General features: G+C 38.3%; 1 protein-coding gene across 2 annotated transcripts in view; it reads left to right on the top strand.

Annotated features, from left to right (window-relative positions):
* ncor2 (nuclear receptor corepressor 2) overlaps positions 1 to 23,168 on the top strand; it is a 179,888-nt gene that overhangs the window by 138,819 nt on the left and 17,901 nt on the right. Inside the window, exons 18-32 of one of the 2 annotated variants that reach the window (XM_052093920.1) lie at positions 6,358 to 6,500; positions 6,657 to 6,795; positions 8,798 to 9,215; positions 9,771 to 9,876; positions 11,774 to 12,014; positions 13,806 to 13,853; positions 14,244 to 14,405; positions 16,152 to 16,264; positions 17,854 to 17,956; positions 18,044 to 18,142; positions 18,498 to 18,601; positions 20,299 to 20,446; positions 20,535 to 20,654; positions 21,045 to 21,119; positions 21,234 to 21,448. In XM_052093920.1, coding sequence (XP_051949880.1) covers positions 6,358 to 6,500; positions 6,657 to 6,795; positions 8,798 to 9,215; positions 9,771 to 9,876; positions 11,774 to 12,014; positions 13,806 to 13,853; positions 14,244 to 14,405; positions 16,152 to 16,264; positions 17,854 to 17,956; positions 18,044 to 18,142; positions 18,498 to 18,601; positions 20,299 to 20,446; positions 20,535 to 20,654; positions 21,045 to 21,119; positions 21,234 to 21,448 — 2,234 coding nt within the window. The remainder of the gene's footprint in view (positions 1 to 6,357; positions 6,501 to 6,656; positions 6,796 to 8,797; positions 9,216 to 9,770; positions 9,877 to 11,773; positions 12,015 to 13,805; positions 13,854 to 14,243; positions 14,406 to 16,151; positions 16,265 to 17,853; positions 17,957 to 18,043; positions 18,143 to 18,497; positions 18,602 to 20,298; positions 20,447 to 20,534; positions 20,655 to 21,044; positions 21,120 to 21,233; positions 21,449 to 23,168) is intronic. The other variant, XM_052093921.1, reaches the window with a different exon arrangement.

Raw genomic sequence — 23,168 nt, 5'->3', positions numbered from 1 at the left:
ACTTTATAAACCAGCTTAAGGTTCTTTATACTAATTTGTTTATCTATGGCCATTCTTGAAGAGAAAGGACAGCAAGATGTGCTAATTGCACCTGGCTGTCTCGCTGCATTCCAGCACACAAAGTTGGAGGAATAGAGTGACTAATGCGCACTGGCACAGTCTTTTATACACATTGTGTCCTTGCTTGTATGCACGTCTGTGTGTAAAAGAGGGAGAGAGTTTGAGTGAGTATGTGCCTAAGACCGAGATGGGCTGTTGCTTCGCTACAAAAACTGAAGCTATTAGCTTATCTTTTCATTAGCAAAGCTGTTTTATTGATTAAATAACAGCGTATCTTTGACAGCCTATACCGATACATAATGTGGTGTATGTTGTGTTTGCTATCAGCAGTTTTGAATCAGAACTAGTGCTGGATGATATGGACCAAAAATTATATCTCAGTATTTTTAGGCTGAATGGTGATACACAATATATATCTCCAACTAAATGTTCAATTGTAAGTCAAAGCAACATGTGAGATGGTAAATGTAGCTGGCAACGTGCTTTGTTTCAGGGCAGAAGGCTTTTCCGGATGCAACGGCTTCGCTCCGGGGTTGCAGCAGCAGCATGAACTTTAACACATTCCAGTTTATGGCGCTTTTTTAAATGGTGGAACAGATTTGAAGTGCTTCCACTTTTGGATGCAGTCTATTCATGAAATTCTCTACAGATGACATACAGGGCTCGACATTAAACATTGTGATGTGAAGTGAATTGGTCATTCACTTCGTCCGAGTAAAACAGTTAATTGTCCAGAGAGAAAAAAAGGGCATGTATTGGTTACATGCTAAAGTAACATGTCAAAGTTTGTTGCATGTTTTCTAAAATTACAACATGGCCAACCTAATAGTTTTTTACCTATGCAATTAACTAGATTCTCTGGGGCAGAAATGTAATCCGCGCTGGGTAGAGTAGATTATTTTTGTTACATTTACGCATGTTTGTCAAATAAATGAAATCATCCATTGCCATCTTTTACAGCATCATTTACACTCACACTTCTATGGAACAAGATCTATTTTTCCATCATGTTATTCCAGCAAGATTTACCATACGCAATATATGCATTTATAACAATACCAACATTTCAGTAGTCTTTAGTGAAATGTGATGATTTCTGATACCAACTTCAATACTACAGCAAATAATAGCCTAACAATAATTAATTTGTTATTTATAAAATAATTAAGTTCTAAAGTTATTATTCAAGAGAGTAAACAGTCAGTAATAAAATAAAAGCAATAAAAAAATAAAAACCACTATAAAACAAAAGAAGATAGTGCTTTTTTGCAGCTTTTAATTTGTTTTTATCTATAACAAATATTCAATTAAACATTCAGAATGAACTTGATATAAAACTACTTCTGGCCGGCCTTGTATGAATAATACTTTAATACTTTTATACTAGAGTTATACAACTAAAGGTATCCAGCAAGAGTGGTTTTCTTGTTTTCTTGTTGTTGTTTGATTAATATTAAGGATACACTAAACAGCGGCAGGCCTATTACGTTACATTTAAATGTACAAGTCGTACATTTCGATACAAATCAGCTATTCAATGTTTACATTCACTTTAAACAGAACTCTCTGTTTCTACATGAACACCTCACCAAGATGGGCTTTTTGGCATCATTTTAAAATGTATTTGACAGTTTAGGCGACTGAGCACACAGTCATTTATCCCTCTGGGGTCTGAGGGTGTTTTGGGCCCTGCAGAAGTTTTGACATTCCTTGACATTTGTGCTTTTTTCAGTTGCTTAAACACATATCAATGGCTAATGTCTGATAACACTGTATTCAGCACAAACTGGGCTACAATCATATGTGAGCAACATGTGTGTACTTGTTTGTATTTTTGAGAAAATAACGTTTATGCATGGTTTTTGAAAAAACAAAAATTTGAAGTCATTGAAATAAGGTCATGTAACACATACTAAACATTTGTTCACAAGACATTTGGGAACTGGATCTTGCAGCCTTGAGTTTTTGCTACAAAATGATGTGAAAACCATCCTGATCACTCATTCATACAAAACAATAGTCATTTAACTTTTGTAAGACACTTGTAGTGTTAGAAAGGTCATTTGCGAGAAGGTGTGAACTATCAAGAATATTGATTGTAATTCACACTTGAGGAGACAGAAGACCCTCCCCTGGGCCTATCACTGAGGAATGTGACAGAAAGAGAATGAATGTGAGGAGACTTAATGATCAAAATCAAGTTTTAAGTTAAAAGAAGTAATCCGACTATACATTTTCTTTACATAAAGACTTTACTTAATTTTAGACCTACACTACCAATTAAAAGTAGATTTTAAATGGTAGTGTATTCTCACTCACTAATGTGCTAATGTAATACTTTAAAACATAAAAAACAAATGTAACGCTGGGTGCAGCGGATAATTATCTCAAATTAATGGAAACATATAATTTGCCAGTGATGAAGTAGGTTCAATAAGTTCAACACATGTGCAGCTTGTGAACGACTACTTTAAAGACAAATTTTAGAACACTTTGGCCCCATTTACACCTTGCATTAACATGCATTTCACATCTGGATAGTATGATAGTAGATTCATATCTGGATATTCTTTAGCTGAATTGCTTTACAACTTTTTGTCAAATAAGTCTCCACTGTGATCGGATAGAGATCCAATCACAGTACCTGTGCAAAATGGAAAATGCTACATACATATTACATAGTCAGACACTCTGGTAACTGAAATTGATGAATCTTAAAAAAAAATATTGATAATTTAAATGCTTTCCATCACTTTGACAGTCAGGGGTTTCCTTCATTGAAAATGTTTTGATGGCCACTAAATTTCAGTTAAATTTCAGGTTACTGAAGCAATATATTGTTTATGTAAAAAAAAAAAAAATAGTTAATATGGTAATCACATATCGAAGGTAGTAGTAGTACCATGGTATTTTACATTTTTGAATATACCTTAATGCACCATGTAAATACAATGATATATATACAGTATGCTAACAATATATCAAAGTACGATGCTAATACGATTACAGGTTGCTACCGAATGTTGCGGTCCCCTGCAATTCAAATGTGTATACTATTTCCTTTTTCGTGAGGCACAAGCAGCCTCACAGAAACAGGTTCTGGTTGTGTAGAAACAAGGAAGTAATCACATTCACAAAATCAATGATGAGAATGATTTGGAGGTTGTTTTTTTCCCCTATAAGATAACATTTGTACTCCACTGATGGTTAGGTTTAGGGTTGGGATTAGGGTATATGGTTAAAAAAATATTTGACTGTTGACTGTAATAGATCATTTTCCACTAAAAATACAACCCATTTCTGGTGCCACTTTGTGGATATTTCATCTGAAAACTGGAGCTCACGTGTGCCCATACTTTCAACAAACATTTCTAGAATTTTTATATGCACAGACCAGACCGATTTCAGCTGAAGAATTTTGACCTACTGTTGCCAAATTCACAGTGAGATCAAACAGTGTAAATGAGTCAAATTAGTACTAGGGCAGACATTTCTTTTGTCTTTCTGTCTTTCTTTTTGTATTTAATGTTGTCTTTCGTTCATTCTGTCTTTTTCTTTCTGTCTTTTTGTCTTTCTGTCTTTCTTTTGCTCTATAGCATTGAGTGAGTGGTTAGATTCAGTTGTTTGAGTGGAGAGAGAAAGGAAGTGGCTGAATAGTGGCTTGGCATGAATCAGAGTATTTGGCAAGCCTTGCTGTTTCTCTCTCTCACTCACTGTTATTAAGCACTGTGTGTAGAGGTCACATTGAAGAAGAAAAACAGGTCAGTGAGGAGGAATTGCTTTCCCTATGCTTTCTCATGATATCACCATCAAACCTCTCACATCTCTTTCTCTCTTTCTGCAAAGTTCTCTTGCTCTTATTGTGCGTTTTCTTTTGTATGTTTGTACATAGATGCCGCTTGGCGTAGATAATAAGCATTACAGCGAGTGCGGAAGAGAGACCGAATGATAGAAGAGATCAGATGGGTTTGTGGAGGGAGGGAGGGCATTAGAGGGGCGGAGTCACTGCATCTCAGCTTCGCTTTGCTGTTAAAGTCCAGCCAAGCGGCTGCCAGTGAAGACGACTGGAAAAAAAAAACTGTGGCCTTGAGACAGAAAAAGAAGAAAAGAGAGAGAGGGCTGGTGAGAAACTGAGAGAAAGCACGTGAGTGTGATTAATAGACACAGAGAGAGAGAGAGAGAGAGAGAGAGAGAGAGAGAGAAAGAGAAGGGCCTCTCTGTTTAGAGAGAGTCAGGGAAGTGACAGCTCAACTATCCGAAAGAGGGTGGAGGAGGGTATGGGAGCAGAGCTACTTTCCCTCCCAAACACCACTCCTTTTTTCTCTCTCCCTCTACTTCTTGCTCTTTCTCACTCTGTGTCGGAGCTGCAATAGACCCTTCTGCATTTTCATGAAGAACATGTGGGTGACGAGGAAGGACTGATGGAAGGATAGAAAAGAGGAGAGCAGACGAGCAGGCTGCATATCACCTCGACTCAAGTCCCTGATTGGACGATCCATGGTGGGTGAATCAGCGGTGAAGATTTTGATTGGATGCTGCATTGGCACATACACTTGTGCAGATGCTGATTTGACGGCATCATCGTTGACTTCTATCTGATTGGAGTACTTGTACAATTGGGGAGGTATCATCATCTAGAGGCCTCCTCTACTTCTGGATTGTTTAGAGAACTAAATGCAGTGTTTTGCAATCAAAGATAAGCTTATGCTGTGGTGGATGAAACCTGGATTTCAGAAATTTGAAGACTGATCTGTCTGTGATCAGCACTTGGCTGGATTTAATGGCCTCTATGCTATAAACAGAGTTGTGCAAGAATCTAGTTTATCCTTGACCTTTGGAATTGACCTATTATGTGGAAGAAGTACTTGTGGGTGATTTTGCGTGTACAAATTCAAAACATCTTTGCATTGCGGTCTGATGCGTATTTGCTACGTTCTCCATTACATAGACTAAGATTTGCCTGTGTTTGTGACAAACCACTGGAAATTTGAGAAATAAACAGAGACTGAAAATGCATATCAGAGATGGCGAGTATAAGCATGAGAAGAGCATTCAAATCAGACATCAAACATTTTCAAACTTTGCTTGTTTTTCTGTCGCCAAGGGCATTTTCTGTTGAGCTCCACACACTTGCACTCTTCTTTTATCTCTCCATCAATTATTGCCTCCTGTTCTGTAACTTTCTTTTTTCCTCTTAAAGATACATTTGACTTGTAGCTTTGATGTAGAGGGCAGATGTGCTTTTAATGTGGTCACTAGCGATTTAAATCAAAGCTGCTATTCAGACTGGACAAGATAGTTTCTAATGCTAAGCCAACAGGCACAGAAATTGGATTTGTTGTTAAATGATCAGGGTTTCTGTAGTGTTCCGATGTCTGCTGAGCGTTAGAATGGTGTTAAATGATTGAGAACAGTTCATATCAGGCTGCTGCCCCACTTTCCCTCTTCAGAAGCCAAACAGTAGCATATTATTTTTTTTTACCCTTTGAGGTTTACCTTAATGACTTCACAAGTCTTGGCGGATGGGAACACTTTACGCTTCACTATCACAGCAAACAGTATTTTTTGTTTTTGCTGAAGGATAATGTCTATTAGGCTGTATAAATCTTATAAAAACTGTACCACTCGAAGTGCAACCTTATTTTGAGAGCATGTGACTTACTGGGGCACAGTAAGGTAGGGGACAAAAACGGTGTGAGCAGTTGTCCGAGCAGTGGCTTAGTGGTTAGCACATGTTTTCTTACACAGGATAGTGTTTATTCATGTTCAACCCATATGGGTTTTTCCAATTACCAATACTGATGTCAATATCTGGGTGTCAAATAGCCAATATAATAAAGGAATATACATGGCAAATGAGACTTACACATAAGTGCTGTATTCAAACAAACATTTATTTACACAATACATACTCAAATAAATAAAAAATACTATCTATTAACAAAGTTGTCAGTAGATTTAGGAATTTACAGTAGGGGAATTAACGATAACTTTTGGCCAATCAGGCATTTTGGCATGATTGGCCAATGCTGATATTGATATTCTCCAAAATTGACAAATATAGGGTGATTAAACAGCCCAGCCATCACTGCTTATGTAGGTGACGCAAGTTTGATTGCATCTTGCGTGATTTGCTGAATATGTTCCCCAAATATTGGGTCCTGTTGCATCATTCAAATGATGACACTGTCTCTCATGTGTAGCAAAAACTTGGATGAAAATGCTACCCTCAGATCTATTTCCTGTTTTTGTCATGGGTCAGATGAGCATGTTCCTTCTTTTACTGTCACTCCGCAGGTCTGCTGCAGTATGGCCGAAACTGGTCCTCGATTGCCAAAATGGTGGGCTCCAAAACAGTCTCTCAGTGCAAGAACTTCTACTTCAACTACAAGAAGAGACAGAAACTGGATGAGATCCTGCAACAGCATAAAATAAAATCGGTCAGTTTATTTGTCAAACATGTGTACCGGTATTTATTTTAGAGAGACAGAGAGCCTGTTTACATTTGACAATAATATTGAATTCTTACTGTTTATATGTACTTGTGTTAGGAAAGAAACAAGTTAATGTGATGTTTGTGTCTTTGTTTGTTGCAGGAGAAAGAGCGTAAAGCCAGGCGTAAAGGTAAAGCTCTTCAGAACGAGGAGGCAAGTGCTCCCTCTGCTGCAGAGGAGGAGGAGATGGAGGGATCAGGAGTCAGCGGCAATGAAGAGGAGACGCAGGATGATGGAGAGGGTATGAACATACAAACTCTCTTACTTTTTTCACAAAAACAGCACACTTTGACACACTCAAACACACAGCCACATAGTCACGCAGTAGAGTATACACTCGCTGAGCACTTTATTAGGAACACTATGGTGCAGTTTGCGTTGTATTGTGGCCATAGTTTTGGAGCTGTAATGTCACAGGTTCTCCACAAATCCTCAATGAAACTATGAAGTGAATGCAATCAGGTGTGGCTTGCCGATAAATGGCTTTCGTAAGCTTTCATAAAGCCAAATTTATCAGGTCAAAGCTTGTGAAAGAACACCAACAGGGGAAGTGCTTATGTTATTGTGTAAATACATCCAGCTGGGAGAGTGCATTCAATGGCTGGGGTTTGTTATGCCAGTGGGAAAATGAGGCTTATCATAATCTCCTGCTGTGTATTTTTTTTGTTAAATTTACTTTATTTATAAAAGGACACATTAGATTTAGGTAAGGGAGATTCTTCGAATGAGGGTGTGTCCCCTAGGATGATTTTAAAGAATTATTATTTTATTTTTTTAAGCAATCAGGTGATTCTCATGAAACCTGTCAAGAAAATGTCCTGGTCCTATTTTACTCCAGAATCAAAAGAAACAAATAAGAAATAATATTATGCATGTCGAATATTTTATTATTATTTTTTTTTTTTTACACATAGTAACTGTCATGAAAATAATATTACATACATTTGACCCCTCAATTCTCATTACTGCAATGTAAAAATATTGTCAGTATGATATTACCACAGCATGAACAAAAATGTTATATAAATTATATATAATTATATATTTAAAATGATGTATATTATTTTACAGATTTGTGGTTAAAGATAATCAGGGGCCTCATGTTTAAAACTTTGCGTAAATGTCATTCAAAAAAAAATTTTTATACAGAAAAGGCAGATTTTGCTTCTGCACAAAAGTTTTCAGATTTTTGTTTTTTTTACTGGTTTCATTAGAACCACCCAATCATTCCAGGATTAAACAATATATTAGTGGTATTCAACTGATCAAAATGTATAGACAAGATATTAATAACATGACAAAATTACTATTACAATTAAAAAAAAAAAAATACTTCAAAGAATTCTCATAAAAAATTCCTCCACGTGCACCAATGACAGCTTTGCCGATCCTTGGCATTCTTAGCTGTCAGTTTTAACCTGTACTCAGGTTACATTTCACCCCACACTTCCTGTAGCACTTGCCATAAATGTGTCTGTGTTGTCAGGCATTTTTCACTCACCTTACAGTCTAGCTGATCCCACAAAAGCTCAATGAGGTTAACCCATTGATCCATAACACTCTTTCAATTATCTGTTGGCCAATGGCTGTTTCTTTGCTCACTCTAACGTTTACTTTTTGTTTTTCTGTTTCAAAAGTGTCATTTTCTTTGCAATTCTTCCCATAATGCCTGCACCCCTGAGTTTTCTCTTTACTGTTGTACATGAAACTGGTGTTGAGCGGGTAGAATTCAATGTAGCTGTCAGCTGAGGACTTGTTAGGCATCTAATTCTCAAACTAGAGACTCTGATGTACTTATCCTCTTGTTTAGTTTTACATCTGGTCTTCCACATCTCTTTCTGTCCTTGTTAGAGCCAGCTGTACTTTGTCTTTAAAGACTGTAGTGTACACACCTTTGTATGAAATCTTTTAAGCATTGTATAGACTTCATTCCTCAAAACAAGGATTTACTGACGAGTTTCTAGAGAAAGTTGTTTCTTTTTTGCCATTTTTTACCTAATATTTGACCTTACGATATGCCAGTCTATTGCATGCTGTGACAACTCAAAAACAATCACAAATAATTAAGCTTAAGACTTAAGCTTCATTTAACGAACCAAGTAGCTTTCAACTGTGTTTGATATAATGGTAAGTTATTTTCTAATACCAAATTAGCAATATAGCATGATTACTCAAGGATGAGATGTTGGAGTGAAGGCTGCTGGAAATGATGTTATGATGTTTCCCATCGCCTCTTCCTCCAGGTGGAGCCAATAACAGCTCTGACACAGAGAGCCTCCCTTCCCCGCGCTCTTCAGATGACAGCAAGGTCAAAGAGGAGGGCTCAGCATGGCCCAAAGCTGTAACCAGTGCCACTTCCTCCTCATCCTCCACCACAGACAAGGACACTGCAGCTGCTGATACAGGGCCAGAGGAGAAGCCAACAGTGGGAGGAGGAGAGGGGGAGCAGGGAGTAGTGAAGGAGGTGAAGATGGAAGCAGGGGAGGATAACAATGAGGCAGCAGGAGAGGATAAGAAGCCTCCTGCCCTGGAACCAGAGGATGGCAAGAAAGAGGCCAAGAAGAAAGAGCATGCAGGAAAGAGTGGAACTCGTGACAGTGACTCCAGTGCCACGTGCAGTGCTGACGAGGTGGAGGAGACGGAGAGCTCGGAGAAGAACAGGTGAGTGTGTGTTCCTGTAGCTCATCTGACACAGCATGATACTAGTTACATCAACATTATGGGTTTGAATCCCAGGGAACATACAAACTAATCAAGTAAATACCTTGAAGTTGCTTTGGATACAAGTGTCTGCCAAATGCATAAATGTTGATTGGTTCTTTGGGTGGGGTCTTATGTGTATTGTGGTTTAGGAGGCTGGTTGTATTGGGATTGTTGATTTGTCCTGTAGGACTCTTTTTTTTTTCTTTTTTTTTTTCCATGACAGCAAACACTGTATATGTTGGCTAAGCCAGGGGAAACAGTACCCTGTGAGCTTGCCAAACAAAAGGAGAGTGAGCAGCAGTGTGTCTGGATGGCTGTCTATATTGCATTTTACATTTCCAAAATGAATGTGTATATTTGTTTATGTGAAGGTGATCAAGTGTGTGTGTGTATTTGTGGCATTAATGGGTTGTTTACAAAGACCGTAAATAAGAGAAAATGAGGACATTTTAAGCAGTAACTGTTTCCCACTATCTCTCTTTCTCTCTCCATCCATACAATGATGTCTCCTAGGCCAAGTCTGTTGAATTTTGCCCATGATGGAGTGATCTCTTCTCCAGTACAGAAACCCCTTGATCTCAAAAACCTCAAAAAGAGAGCAGCCTCCATACCCCCCATAGTGAGTATACCCACCTATGCCAAAATAATATGCCTTTACTTCAATCACTTGTAGTTTTATTTTATTTAACTTGTCACGTTGACAATTGGCATATCAAATATCTTTGAGCACCCCAGCAGCCAGATGTCCAGATTAGTGTCTTCTCTCCATGTTGCCTTGGATATTAAAGCTGTTTTAATCCCAGCCAGTTTTCCACCTCTGCTCTTTGCTATTCAAACACACTCCGAGATATGCCGTTTGAACTGAATGAACTGTGTGGCAAGAAGAGAGGTGTGGATTTAGTGTGTTCTGTGAAGTAGGAAACTGATACCTGTTGTGTTAAGAATGGCTCACCTTTCACTCTCTTTGTCAACCTGTTTTTATCCTACACTTTTGGTAGCATTTTGTTTTTCTTGCTACTAAAGCAGTCATAGTTTATTTTTGCATTACTCTTTTCCAGCCTCAGGATGTTTTATTTGCTGTACCTTTATGTTAATCAGTGGTTTGCTGTACCTTTATGTTAATCAGTGGTTATCATCTGGTTTTGCTTCAGGACCCAGAAGCAAAACATTTTACTTTGGACATCAAGTGGCAAACCACCATAGAAAAAATCATAACCTGTATTTAATTTTTCCTGGTTCACCTTGCATAGTTTTGTTAATTGTTTTCAAGTACTCTCATTGAGCACTTTATTAGGATCACCTGCACACCTACTTATTCATACAATTATCTAATCAGCCAAGCATGTGGCTGTGAATGTGCAATGCATAAAATCATGCAGATACGGGTCAGGAGCATCAGTTAATGTACACATCAACCATCAGAATGGGGAAAAATGTGGTCTCAATGATTTCGACCGTGGCATGATTGTTGGTGCCAGACGGACTGGTTTGAGTATTTCTGAAATGGCTGATTTCCTGGGATTTTCATGCACAACAGTCGAGTTTACTCAGAATTGTGCCAGAAACAAAAAACATCCAATAATCATCAGTTCTGCAGACGGGAATGACTTGTTGATGAGAGAGATCAATGGAGAATGACTAAACTGGTTCGAGCTGACCGAAAGTATACGGTAACTCCGATAACCACTCTGTACAATTTTGGTGAGCAGAAAAGCATCTCAGAATGCACAATACAGAATAGAATACACACAGAACAGAAAGCTGAGGCTGCAGTGGGCATAGGCTCACAAAAACTGGACAGTTGAAGACTGGAAAAAGATAGCATGGTCTGATGAATCTTGATTTCTGCTGAGGCACACAGATGGTAGGGTCAGAATTTGGTGCCAATAACATGAATCCATGGACCAAACCTGCCTTGTGTCAACAGTCCAGGATGGTGGTGGTGGTTTAATGGTGTGGGGAATGTTTTCTTGGCACACTTTAATGCACCATGTCAAATCAAATGCCATCTCAAACTGGTTTCGTGTTAACGACTTACCTGTTCTAAAGTGTTCTTCCCAGTCACCGGATCTGAATCCAATAGAACACCTTTTGGATGTGGTAGAATGTGACATTCATATAATTAATGTGCAACTGACAAATCTGCAATTATCTCAACATGGACCAGAATCTCAAAGGAATATTTCCAACATCTTGTGGAATTCATGCCACAATGAATTGAGGCAGTTTTAAGAGCAAAGGATGGCCATGCAATGCCAGTTGGCATTAATATTATGTACAAAGCCATTGATAGGTTAATATGCTAGTTATAACAGATAACAGAGCCATGACAATATCTGACAGCTTAGCTTTTTGCAGTTTCCATCAATGTTCTGGCTCCCTGAAGCTTTGCATCAGGAACGTCATCTCTTCTTCTCATCAATACTATTTTTTATAATATGACCTAATAGGTAAAATAGCCATGCATTTCTGTGTTGATATATTATAACCTCTTTTTTGTGTGTGTATTTGTTTAGGTGCCAGAAGTTTCAGTATCAGGTGGCAGTAATCGGGGTGTGCTGCTGGGGAAGCAGCAGGCAATGCCTCATGCTCTTGCATTGTACCAGCAGCAGATTACAATGGCACATGAATCCTCGCAGGAAGCCAAACAGCAGCAGCAACAGGCAAACAAATCTCAGCATTATCCAGGAGGCAGGGATTCCAGCAGCCCGCGGGTCAGGACTCACAGTCCCGTTGTATCTGACAGAGAAAGAGAGGGTAAGCTGCTCTTTTTCAGTCCCATTTTACCGGTGTCTCCCAAGGCTTTCCCAACCTCCATCTTATTACTTTATTATTTTATTCTTCCCTCTCCATGTTGTGTCTTCTGCACTAGTAAAGCAAGTTCTGATGGGTGTGTTTGTTGGTCTGTGCACATGTGGAGAGTGGAGAGAAGAGTGATTTTGCCTTTTGAGCCCTGTGAAGTGCTTCAACTATAAATGTGGAATAGTTTATGGAGGAATAAGAAATAGCCACTGGTGTTTAAGGTTATGCTCATGAACACAAACTCGAAAATGAAACCTACTAGTTAAGAAATATATATATATATATATATATATGTGTATATATATATATATATATATATATATATATATATATATATATGTATATATATGTATGTATATATATTTGGAATTTGGGAGAAATGTTGTCAGTACTTAATAGAATAAAGCAAAAATGTTCATTTTGCTCAAACATGTATAATGACCTAAAATGTAAGAGAAACTGTTGCTGTTGTCTCAATTTATCCAGAGCGCGCTCTCTCTATATATATACACTACCGTTCAAAAGTTTGGGGTCTCATGATCTTAAAAATCTTTTGTTCTGAAGTCATATGCTTAAATGTTTGAAATTAGTTTTGTAAACAAAAATATAATCGTGCCTACATATTAATTTATTTCATTATAAAACCAAAATGTATTTAAAAAAAAAAGTTTTGAAATTGAAGACTTGGACAAAATAATAAATTAAAGCAGTCAATAAGTGCCCAACATAGACGGGAACTCCTTCAATACTGTTTAAAAAGCATCCCAGGGTGATACCTCAAGAAGTTGGTTGAGAAAATGTCAAGAGTACGTGTCTGCAAATTCTAGGCAAAGGGTGACTACTTTGAAGATGATAAAATATAACACAGTTTTGATTTATTTGGGATTTTGTTTAGTCACAACATAATTCCCATATTTCCATTTATTTTATTCCATAGTTTTGATGACTTTACTATTATCCTAAAATGTGAAAAAACAAGTATAATAAAGAATGAGTAAGCGACCCTAAACTTTTGAATGGTTGTGTATATAATTTCAATTTTGAAAAAGAAGAAATATTCATACACAGATAACTGAATATATAAGAACCAAATGAAATCTTGTGAAATTGTCATAATTATAATAACCCTACAGGTCTTTACTTTCTCAGCACATAGAATTAGGGATGCACTAATATTAGTGACCATATCAGTTCTCTGGAATTACTTATTTTATTTTTGATTCTGAGTAGTCAATTGCTGCATTCTCCATTCAGATATTTTTGTATAATGTCAGCTAAACAGTGTAATTGACGGTTGTCCCATGCAGCTTACATAGTTTCCTACATAGCGGTCTCCTCCTTACAAAATAAAATAGTATCAAATCAATATTGCAAATGTGTATATTTATTTGGTAAGTAGCTGTGCAATTAACCAGAAATTTACAGTATGCTAGTTATTGTTGGAAAATAAACTCCATCAGAATGATGCAAGTCCTGATCACACTGTCTCTTTAAAAGTGCAGACAAAATAGTGTAGATTTTAAATATTGGCTTATTAGAATGTGCCAAAAATAGAGGAAAAGCCATATAAAAGGGAATGAAATGGATGAGGACAAAAAGTAGTGTTTCACACTTTTGTTACATGCCATTTGAGTCCTCAACAGGGAAATTGCTCTTAGTTAAGTTATCTTTGGGCACTAAACTCCTTTTGAGTAAATGGAGAGAGTCATGGCCCTGTGATGAGCTGCAGTATGTCTGTCCCTGCAGAGCTGGAGGGGAACGAGAGATGGCTTCAGGCTCTGCTTCATGGATTACGTAGGTTTACACACTACACAAACATACTGTTGGAGCAGACTCTAATCAAGCGTGGTGATTTCTTTGAGTGTGAATGTTTTGCAGATGTGTTTGCATGCTGCTACGCAGATTCCAGCTTACAATGTGTTGTTGATAAGCCTGATGATCTGTGTGTGTGTGTGTGAGAGAAAGAATCTGAATAACTGGGCTGTCTGTGTGTGTGTGTGTGTGTGTGTGTGTGTGTGTTTTCACACTGGAGATTGCTGCTTTTGATGCAGGAGTTGTGCTGATTGAGCTTTGTTGTTTTCACCTACGCAAAAATGGAGTAATTTAAACTGTCTCCGGGAAGCATCTGTAAAGATGGTGTCTCTTATCATATTTGTGTGTTTTTGTATGTGTTCATGTGTGCAGATAAATCTCGGGCTTACTCTCCTCTTGCGGATGGTAAAAATATTCTTGGGGCCGATGACATTCGGGCTGTAGGTCTCGGGCGGACAGTTATGCCACCATACCAGCTCTCACCCAGAGAAATGACCAAAATCAGCCACGAACATCTGCAACACTTCAACCCCTGTAAGACAACATCTTCAGCTTTGTCTACTCTGGCATACAATGCAAAGTTTTGGGACTGACAACCATATTTAAATGTCATTATTAATCATTAGCTCTTTAATAACCAACTATTCAGCTTGTGCCTAGACATAAATGGATGTATTAAACGTGCTTGCTAACAATAAAGAGGACAATATATATATATATATATAAAAAGCTCTAAATGACATTCACTGAATTACTAAAAAAAAAAAATTCAGTAAAAACTTTACCTCAAAAAAATCCTATTGTAATCGAGAGTTTTTGTCTTTTTTTTCCATTTAAAATTGTCTAAATATCCTTAAAACAAGATACATTTACTTGAGATGCAACATATTAGATATTTGGACTTGTTTTCAGGGAATGGATCTTCAATATAAGTGTATTTTGTATATACACGTTTATTTTATCTCTTGTTCATATTTCTGCCAGCAAGTCTAACTATCTTTTATGTTGCTTCTCAGGTAAATGTATCTTGCTTTAAGTAGGTTAGTTCTAGGTATTTTAAAGTACTTAAATAGTAAATATTGTATTCAACATTCTCCAATAACAATTTTTTCTTCTGCAGTATAGCTCCTAATGTAAATGTATGTTGTTTTAAAAGATGTTTATATGTTATTTTTGGAAAACAATCCAAAACAAATACAACTCAAAAACGTATTTTGTTCCAGTGTATAATGGACTAAGACTATACTCTCTCATCTTTCTGTTCACTTCTATCCATCTTTAACTCATTAACAAAAACGCTCTCTTCTTAATAGAGCTGCGTATCTCTGATTTTCTTCACAATAAGAAATGCACAGTGACACATAGGCTACAGTATATTATGATTTAATACTTCGCAAGCTAGCACGTTTAATCTAGCTGCAGCAAACGTGCACGAGAGATGGGTGTTCCCGCACCAGAGGGTGCCTCAGTCGGGTGCGGTTTCAATCTCTCCCCCTTCATGCGAATCATTGAAGCAGCGCTGACGGCACAGAGAAATGCCATTTTTGGAGTTTGTTTATGACCCACTTATTATTTTAACTTTAATAAAGGATGCATTAAAGATATAATGCCAGGTTTGCTTTTTAGATGCTTTGACATGCAGGTTTTGCTTAAATGGAATGCCAGATCCGGCTCTGCTTTATTTCATGATGACAGTGCTTCTGTATTTCCTTATTTAGCATTTTTCCATTATAATTCCATTATATTTTGTGATCTACATCACCTGAAGCTGTTTGGAAAGTTTAGAGTGCATCTGAACATGTGCTTTCTTCCTTGCAGTCAGGCGTGAGCTGCACTGCTCCTGTCGCGCACCATCATTAGAGTTTCAAATGATCTCATGTTACGTTAAATGAGATCAAACGACTATTAAACAATGACCGTGTTTGTCGACAATTTTTTATTGTCGATGTTGTCGACTAATTGACAGAGGTAACTTGTTTTGTTCATGCTTGTTAAGCTGCTGCTTTTATACAGCATCCTCTCTCTGGGCCATAATTTAGGGGTTACCCCTAGACCACAGTATGGAACTGTATACACTACTTGGTGTAAATACGGTTGTCAGTACCTACATTTTATCTAGTTATTTCACTGATCCCTTCCCTCTATAATTTCCTGTCAAATCCTTGTCCAGAAAAGGCAGAAAATATATATATTTTTGGACATTTAGATGCAAATGCTATCTTCAGTATTATAATACAATATCTTAATATGCTTTTTGTTTTATATCTCTCACTCTCTCAGCATTGGCTCCCACTCTGCAGTCACAGGAGAGAATGGCTGCAGTGCGGCCTCTCCAGATCCCAGAACCTCCTCCTTTAATCTCCTCTGTCAAACCTGGTGGCTCCATCACACAGGTAAGCGCAGCCAGTCCATACCTGTGCTTTTTTTTGCAGAAGTATTATTAAATGATCCTGTCATCAATATTCTGTACAGTACAATCTTATAATCAAACACCCTGTCTACACCGGATACATCAGTTGACGTGACACTTCGCAACAGTTTGAGGCTGTCTACATTGAAAGGGTATAAGTGAACATTTAAAATTACAGATAGCACAGACCAATCAGCTGTGAGCTCGAATAGACTTCAGCAATGGTTAATTGAAAATAAAGTAGGATACAGGTTATTCACCCAATGGAAATCTACAGGTTTATTACACTTATTATATTATTATTATTATAATGTTATTGTTACTAAAATTGCGTACATACGTATGGAAAGAATCAAAAGAGGATTTAAAACAGTAGACCAGAGACCTGAAACACCACAAGCTGGCTTAAACCTCCTGGGACCTCGTGTCCACATGCATGGACATTGCGTCTTGGATTTGCCTTAGCCTATGAATAATTACTTTTCATTTAAACTGACTGTTCTCAGTTCAGGAGGCTCTAGGCTTAAACTTCAGTTGCACTGAGTCATGTGACAAAACAACATAGCACTGATCTCAGCTGAGTTTGTCTTTGGGAGAAACGGCAACAAAACTATATCTGCTAAGAAACTTCATTAAGTTTTTAGATTAAAACCTGTTTGAGTTAATAGAGTTCAATCTCTACTTTCATCCGATTTGCCATTTTAAAATGTTTTATTGATTTATCACAAAACGGCACACTGTTAAACACAATGGCCACGGATGTGGACTATAGGCTCATTTTTCTTAAGATATCCTATATTCCTGGTTAATAGTGATTTCAGAGGCTGTATACAATGTTAGGATGAAAATAAGGCACATTTAAAACTGCTGATAGACAGCGCACTGGAGTTTAAGTCATTCCCTAATTATTGAGCATGGGAGCATCCGATAGCTTTCTTATGCAGCCAGGTGCATTCAAACCTAACATCCGGTCAAAAGTTCAGTTTCAGGCTGTAGATGTTTGGACAACTCAAAATGTTTGGCAGACAGTGGTAATCATTACATAGATTCAGAATTTTTTTATAACTTAGTTGGCAGTGATTGGATGATAATGGCCATTATTTGAATTAGAATTAATTATGGTAATTTCCACATATGTGGACATACATTTTTTGGAAAACGATTTGGTCTAAAAAAAATTGTTTAGCATGTTTCTTAAGGGTTACTAGTTACAAATATGAAAAGGGAATGGAAAATGCACACAGCAGTTAAGCACAGGTGTCAGGAGGTTAATGTAGCTGTCAGAAGTTCTTAAAATATGTAACAAATAAAATTCATATTTCAGACGGACAAGATTATTAAGTAGCTGGAGTAGCTCTGCAGTATGCCAGCAATAGAACAGGTCATCCATCTACTGTTGGCGCAATGCAAAATACATATCCATTGTAGACCGTATCATTGATTATGATGGGAGTGATTTGCTTTTGACGTGGCATGATCTGTTGCTCGTGACCGGTATAGACAGGGTGTCCGTGATAGAGCTGGGGTTTAAGGTAAAGGTGTTAAAGGCTTTTATGTTGTTTCATATTGCAGGGTACTCCGGTACAATTGCACAATCCATCTCATGGCTCTGAACACGGGAAAATCTCAACACCGGGATCACTGGCTCTATCCTGGATGGACCAGAGGAAAATGGGTGAGAGTCATGACTGTGAGCTATCACATATCAGCCAATTATATCATTTTCCATTTTTGACCTCTCTTTAACTCTATCTCTCTTCAGGAGGGTTTCCGGTGATTAAACAAGAGCAGTTGTCTCCTCGTGGGGCCTCTTCCTCTCAGGTTGAAAATCTGTCCACACAGGACAGCGCTGCATTACGGGGTGAGTTTAGGACAAATTGCCATCTTCTCTCAACTCAATTAAATCTCAGTACAAATAGATTCAAGTTCTGTCATCTTTTACTCACCCCCATGTCATTCCAAACCCATACTGTTTGATTTTATTTCCTCTGTGAGATGCAAAAGGAAAACCTCAGTGGCTGTGAAAACCATTAATTTTCATTGCATGGAAAAAAGATGCTGTGTTTGTGATGACTAATATTCTGCTTAACATTTCCTTTTTTGTTCCACTGAGGAAAAAATAAAACAAATAATGACAAATTTCATTTTTGGGTGAACAGTCATTTTAATCCCGCAATTATGAATATGGATCATGCTTTATTCACTTTTTCACCCAGGGGCCATGCCAGCTGTTCAGGTTGGCAGCATCACAAAGGGCATCCCTGGCACACGTGTGCACCAAGAACCTCCCATGTCATATCGAGGAGGTTCCATCACTCAGGTAAGAATCTCCCTCAAAATAACACTATGCAGTCTCTATGTGTTCAGTGCTCAGTTGAATGGTTTCACATTTTGAGTTTTGTCTGCAGTAATGGGTTTTTGTTACATGATGTTCTCATTCTTGGAGTACACACAATTTGGTGAGCAATCAGTTCATATAATTGCCTCTTCAACATGTAAATGGAACAGGCAGTGTGTGTCACAGCCATACTGTGTCACACTATGACATAACCAGTAATCAGTTGCCATAACAACAGGTACACCGTGTCCAATCCTGTTATTTCCTTTTATGAATGTGTTTGTACATGTATCATTGCAGCCTGGTGTTACTGATGACACACGCACACACATTTAATGTGCCAACTGACCTACTGTGACACAGATTACACGCTCAAGCTACTCAGAATGGGTGGGGGACAAACTGGGGCATTTAATCAAACTGAAGTCAAGTCTGTACGTGTGTATGTGAGGTGGTGCAGAGATATGCTCCATGATTGACTGTGTGTACGTGTGACATTTGGAAGATTTATTGGGAGATAAGGGGCTATTGTCAGTAGCAATTCACCTGAGTTTGTCAGACAAACTGCCTCCCTATCCCTCTTAACTAGCATGTGTGAAGCCGAAGTACTATCCAGTCTGACAATTAAAGATCAAGCTCATTATTAGTAAGTTAACCCTTAGAGGTCAGACATGTTTCTTTCTGGTTTTTACTACAATTTTGGACACATTTGACTGAAATGTTTCTTATGATTAAAAGATCTTTTGTCATTTGCACACAGGGGTTGCGAAATCTAGCTTGCATCCTTTGATGTTTTTAGTCGGTGACAGGTCTGTGACGAGAAGTCTCAGATCTCACGACAAATGGTCTTGTAGTGTGTGCACTCCTGCAACATGCCAGGTGTAGTCACCGAAGCTACAATGGATTTCAAACCTATTTCATGTTTGTTGACATGTTGTCACAATTGTGGGAGTTTGTGAATTAATTTTGTTATCGTCATGCACTTCTCTTATTTCTGCCTCTTAGTATGAGTTGCTTCTATTGTATTCCTCATTTAGTTTCTTTGGATAAAAGCATCTGCTAAATGAATAAATGTAAATATAGGATGGTTGCAATTAAACCATAGCAATGATGGGCATTAATGTGAACATGCTTATATTCTACGGACAAAGAACGTCATGTTTGCCTATAATAAAGAAAACTGTGCGGCAGTTTTTAAAACTTTGTCTTTTACTTTTTTTGTGCTTTATTATCATTCAAAAATACACAAATATAATGATAGATTTAGGTCCTCATGAAATTATGTGCACAAACACAATGGAAAACAAGACTGTTAGTCACAGGTCATATAGTGTGCTCTTGGCTTAAGCTTCTTTGAGTGTCGACAAAAGACACAAGGTTAAAACGAGTCAGGCACAAAGAGATGTCTTTATAAACGAGGTAATAACTTCTCTGGGTAATATTTATTTTTCAGTTTAATATTGTCTATAAATGATTTTGATTTTAGAAGTCCTGCCCTTCTCTGCATGCAATGTACACTCTCTAAAATGACTATGGTGATTGGTCTTCAAGTTGAAGTAGTTTATGGTTTCCTTGGCTGCGAATACTGCACACATTTTTACCTTATGGTATCTGTAGTTACTTTTGTTTTCTTAACTTCATTGTACAGTGAACAAACACTTGTCTGTCATCTCTCTCAGGGCACTCCTGCAGATGTTTTATATAAGGGAACAATTACTCGTCTAATCACTGAGGACAACCCCATCAGAGAGAGAGGTAGAGAAGACACCTCTTCTAAAGGTCATGTAGTCTATGAGGGTCTTAGTGGACACATCCTTTCCTTTGACCGTAAGAGCACAAAATCATACAAATGCACATACCCTGAAATGAGATAAAGACAGAGTCTCATACTGTGTTTGACAATTTGGTCGTGTAGGAGGTCAGAATTCTAAGGAAGAGGGTCGTGGGGACATGGTTGGGATGAAGAGGTCCTACGATATGATGGAAGGGGTTATGTCTCGTGTGCCTTCCATTAGAGACTCGATATCTGCTGAAGGTAAGTTGGAACAAGAGTCACCTTATAGCACAACATCCGCCCCCCTACAGGAACGAAAAGTCTTATCACAATTGACTTACTGTTAAATTAATTAAGTTTCTGTAAATTAGTCCAATCAATGCTTAATTAACTGACACCAGAATCAAATGCTTTTTTATTTTTAACTGAGTGTGGACCCCCTAGCATTTGTGTTGCGCCCAGACCACAAAACTGATGGGAACAGCTCTGGTCGAATGCTCCATGGAGCAGTGCAGAGTGGCTTTTCTACTGTATGACATGGCAGATAATGACATGGCAGCTAATTAGTTGTCCAGTGCAATTCTATTCACAACAAACATGTTCAAATTTTCTGGTGTGCATTCCATCACCTACACTTTCTCTCTGCCACAGGCTTGATGAGTCGAGCAATGCCTAATGAACGGGATAGTCCTCATTCACACAACATGCGCGGATCCATCTCACAAGGTCAGCATGATCACAGAGAATTATAGGCTGCATTTTTGGACTGACCACATTTTCAAGAATTTGGCAAATTTTGGTATAAAATATTTATTAACTTCCTTTCTCTTTCTTACTCAGGTATCCCACGGGACGATTATTTGCGTCGGGAGGGCAAACAGATGAAAAGAGAAGGTTCCCCGTCACCCCGTGGGTCTGGCATGCCCACGGACCCTCTTAAATCACGCTCTCATGAGGGCATGGTGCCCACGGTCAAAGAGGGTGGACGCTCCATTCACCTGATTCCTCCTGAGGGAGTTTTGATAGGCAAGCATAAAGAGGGCTCCATCACTCAGGTAACTTGTAATTCTGACCACGAGAAGTCACAAGCATCTTTTAGTTAAGTGCCTAATAAGTGATCTCGCACTAAATCTGCACACTTTTTCTGCATTGCACATTAACTGAATAATAGGGATGGGTCACAATGTTCGACTTGTCATCCAACAACCGACTAGTCAAATAGCGAGGTCAACTAGTTTATCTACAGTTTTCTTATACACTTTTTTTTTTTAATAGGAAAATTTGCATCTTTAAATTTATCCCCTTTAAAGCATTGAGCTACAGCCATACACTTTAGACTGACTTTTTTGGCAATTGCTTCATGTCTTGCACTGTTTTTGGAGAGTCCCATCGCAACCGTTACATTCTTAAAGTGTCATGAATCTCCCCTAATTCAGCACAAGTCTTTCACTCTTCAGACTTTAAAAAGTGTCATCAAATGGGAGTGAAAAGCTGTAGAAAGTTGAGAGGGTTGAGAGTTGGAAGTGGAGGAGGGCAGGGGGTCATGCACAACAACACTCTCACAATCATTGTTGCCAAGTCCATGGTTTTCCACGAAAACTGGGCTACTTTTAAACTCTTGATTATTTTGTTCCACGGATTGAAGGTTTGACATGTTGTATAAATTAGGGCTCTGCTCGCAAATGAAGGACATACATAGTGTGCACCGAGACGCAGTAAGCCACTCGAAGCACACTTTCCTCTCTCGCGAGTAGCTTTGGATATTTTGTGGATCATTCAACAATGATTGGATTGTTTGGATGTTTCACAGCCACAGACTTCACAATGTTTTAAGAGCGAGGACAGCAGAGAGTGCGCTCAATATGCTTGCTTGTCCTTGGCTCTGCGTATGTACTTGATTGCTGTCTGTTCCCTCAGCATGCATATGCTTGCCAACAAAATGAAAATCATATTTACTACGCAAGTAGCATCAGAGCAGAAACTTTAAACAGGATTACTGAAAATTAAGAGTAATTACTTATAGTTATCTGACACACGCTGACATTGAGTAGTTGTGGTAAAGAGAAAACGTGAATAACTCAGAGTAGCAAAAGTAATAGAAGCTCTTTGCAGTGTTGTAATCTGGCCACGAGACCATATATTTATTGCCTTGGTCTTATCATGTACTCGCTTTGACTTGGCTTGTCTCAACCTGCTTTTTTAATTTTTTTATCCCCCTTTCTCCGAATTTGGAATGCCCAGTTCCCACTTCTTAGTAGATCCTCATGGTGGCACTGTTACTCACCTCAATCCAGGTGGCGGAGGACAAGTCTCAGTTGCCTCCACATCTGAGACAGTCAATCCGCACATCTTATCACGTGGCTCGTTGTGCATGATACCACGGTGGCTCCGCATGTGGAGGCTCATGCTACTCTTCGCGATCCACACACAACTTACCGTACGCCCCATTGAGAGCGAGAACTACTAATTGCGACCACGATTAGGTTAACCCATGTGACTTTGCCCTCCCTAGCAACTGGGCCAATTTTGGTTGCTTAGGAGACCTGGCTGGAGTCACTCAGCATGCCCTAGATTCGAACTTTTGGCTCCAGGGGTGGTAGTCGGTGTCAGTACTCGCTGAGATAACCAGCGAATATTGTGTGATACTCTAAATCAACCTACTCTGATTTCGGCCTGGTCTCGACTAAAACTCTGGCTCTTTGTTTTAAATAAATATGACTCCCTCATTAATCAGATACTCTCTAATAAATCACATCTTAGACTTTATGCATATAC

This window comes from Xyrauchen texanus, chromosome 27 (assembly GCF_025860055.1).
Source record: "Xyrauchen texanus isolate HMW12.3.18 chromosome 27, RBS_HiC_50CHRs, whole genome shotgun sequence".
NCBI classification, from domain to species: domain Eukaryota; kingdom Metazoa; phylum Chordata; class Actinopteri; order Cypriniformes; family Catostomidae; genus Xyrauchen; species Xyrauchen texanus.
This window is presented reverse-complemented; position numbering and strand designations above follow the sequence as displayed.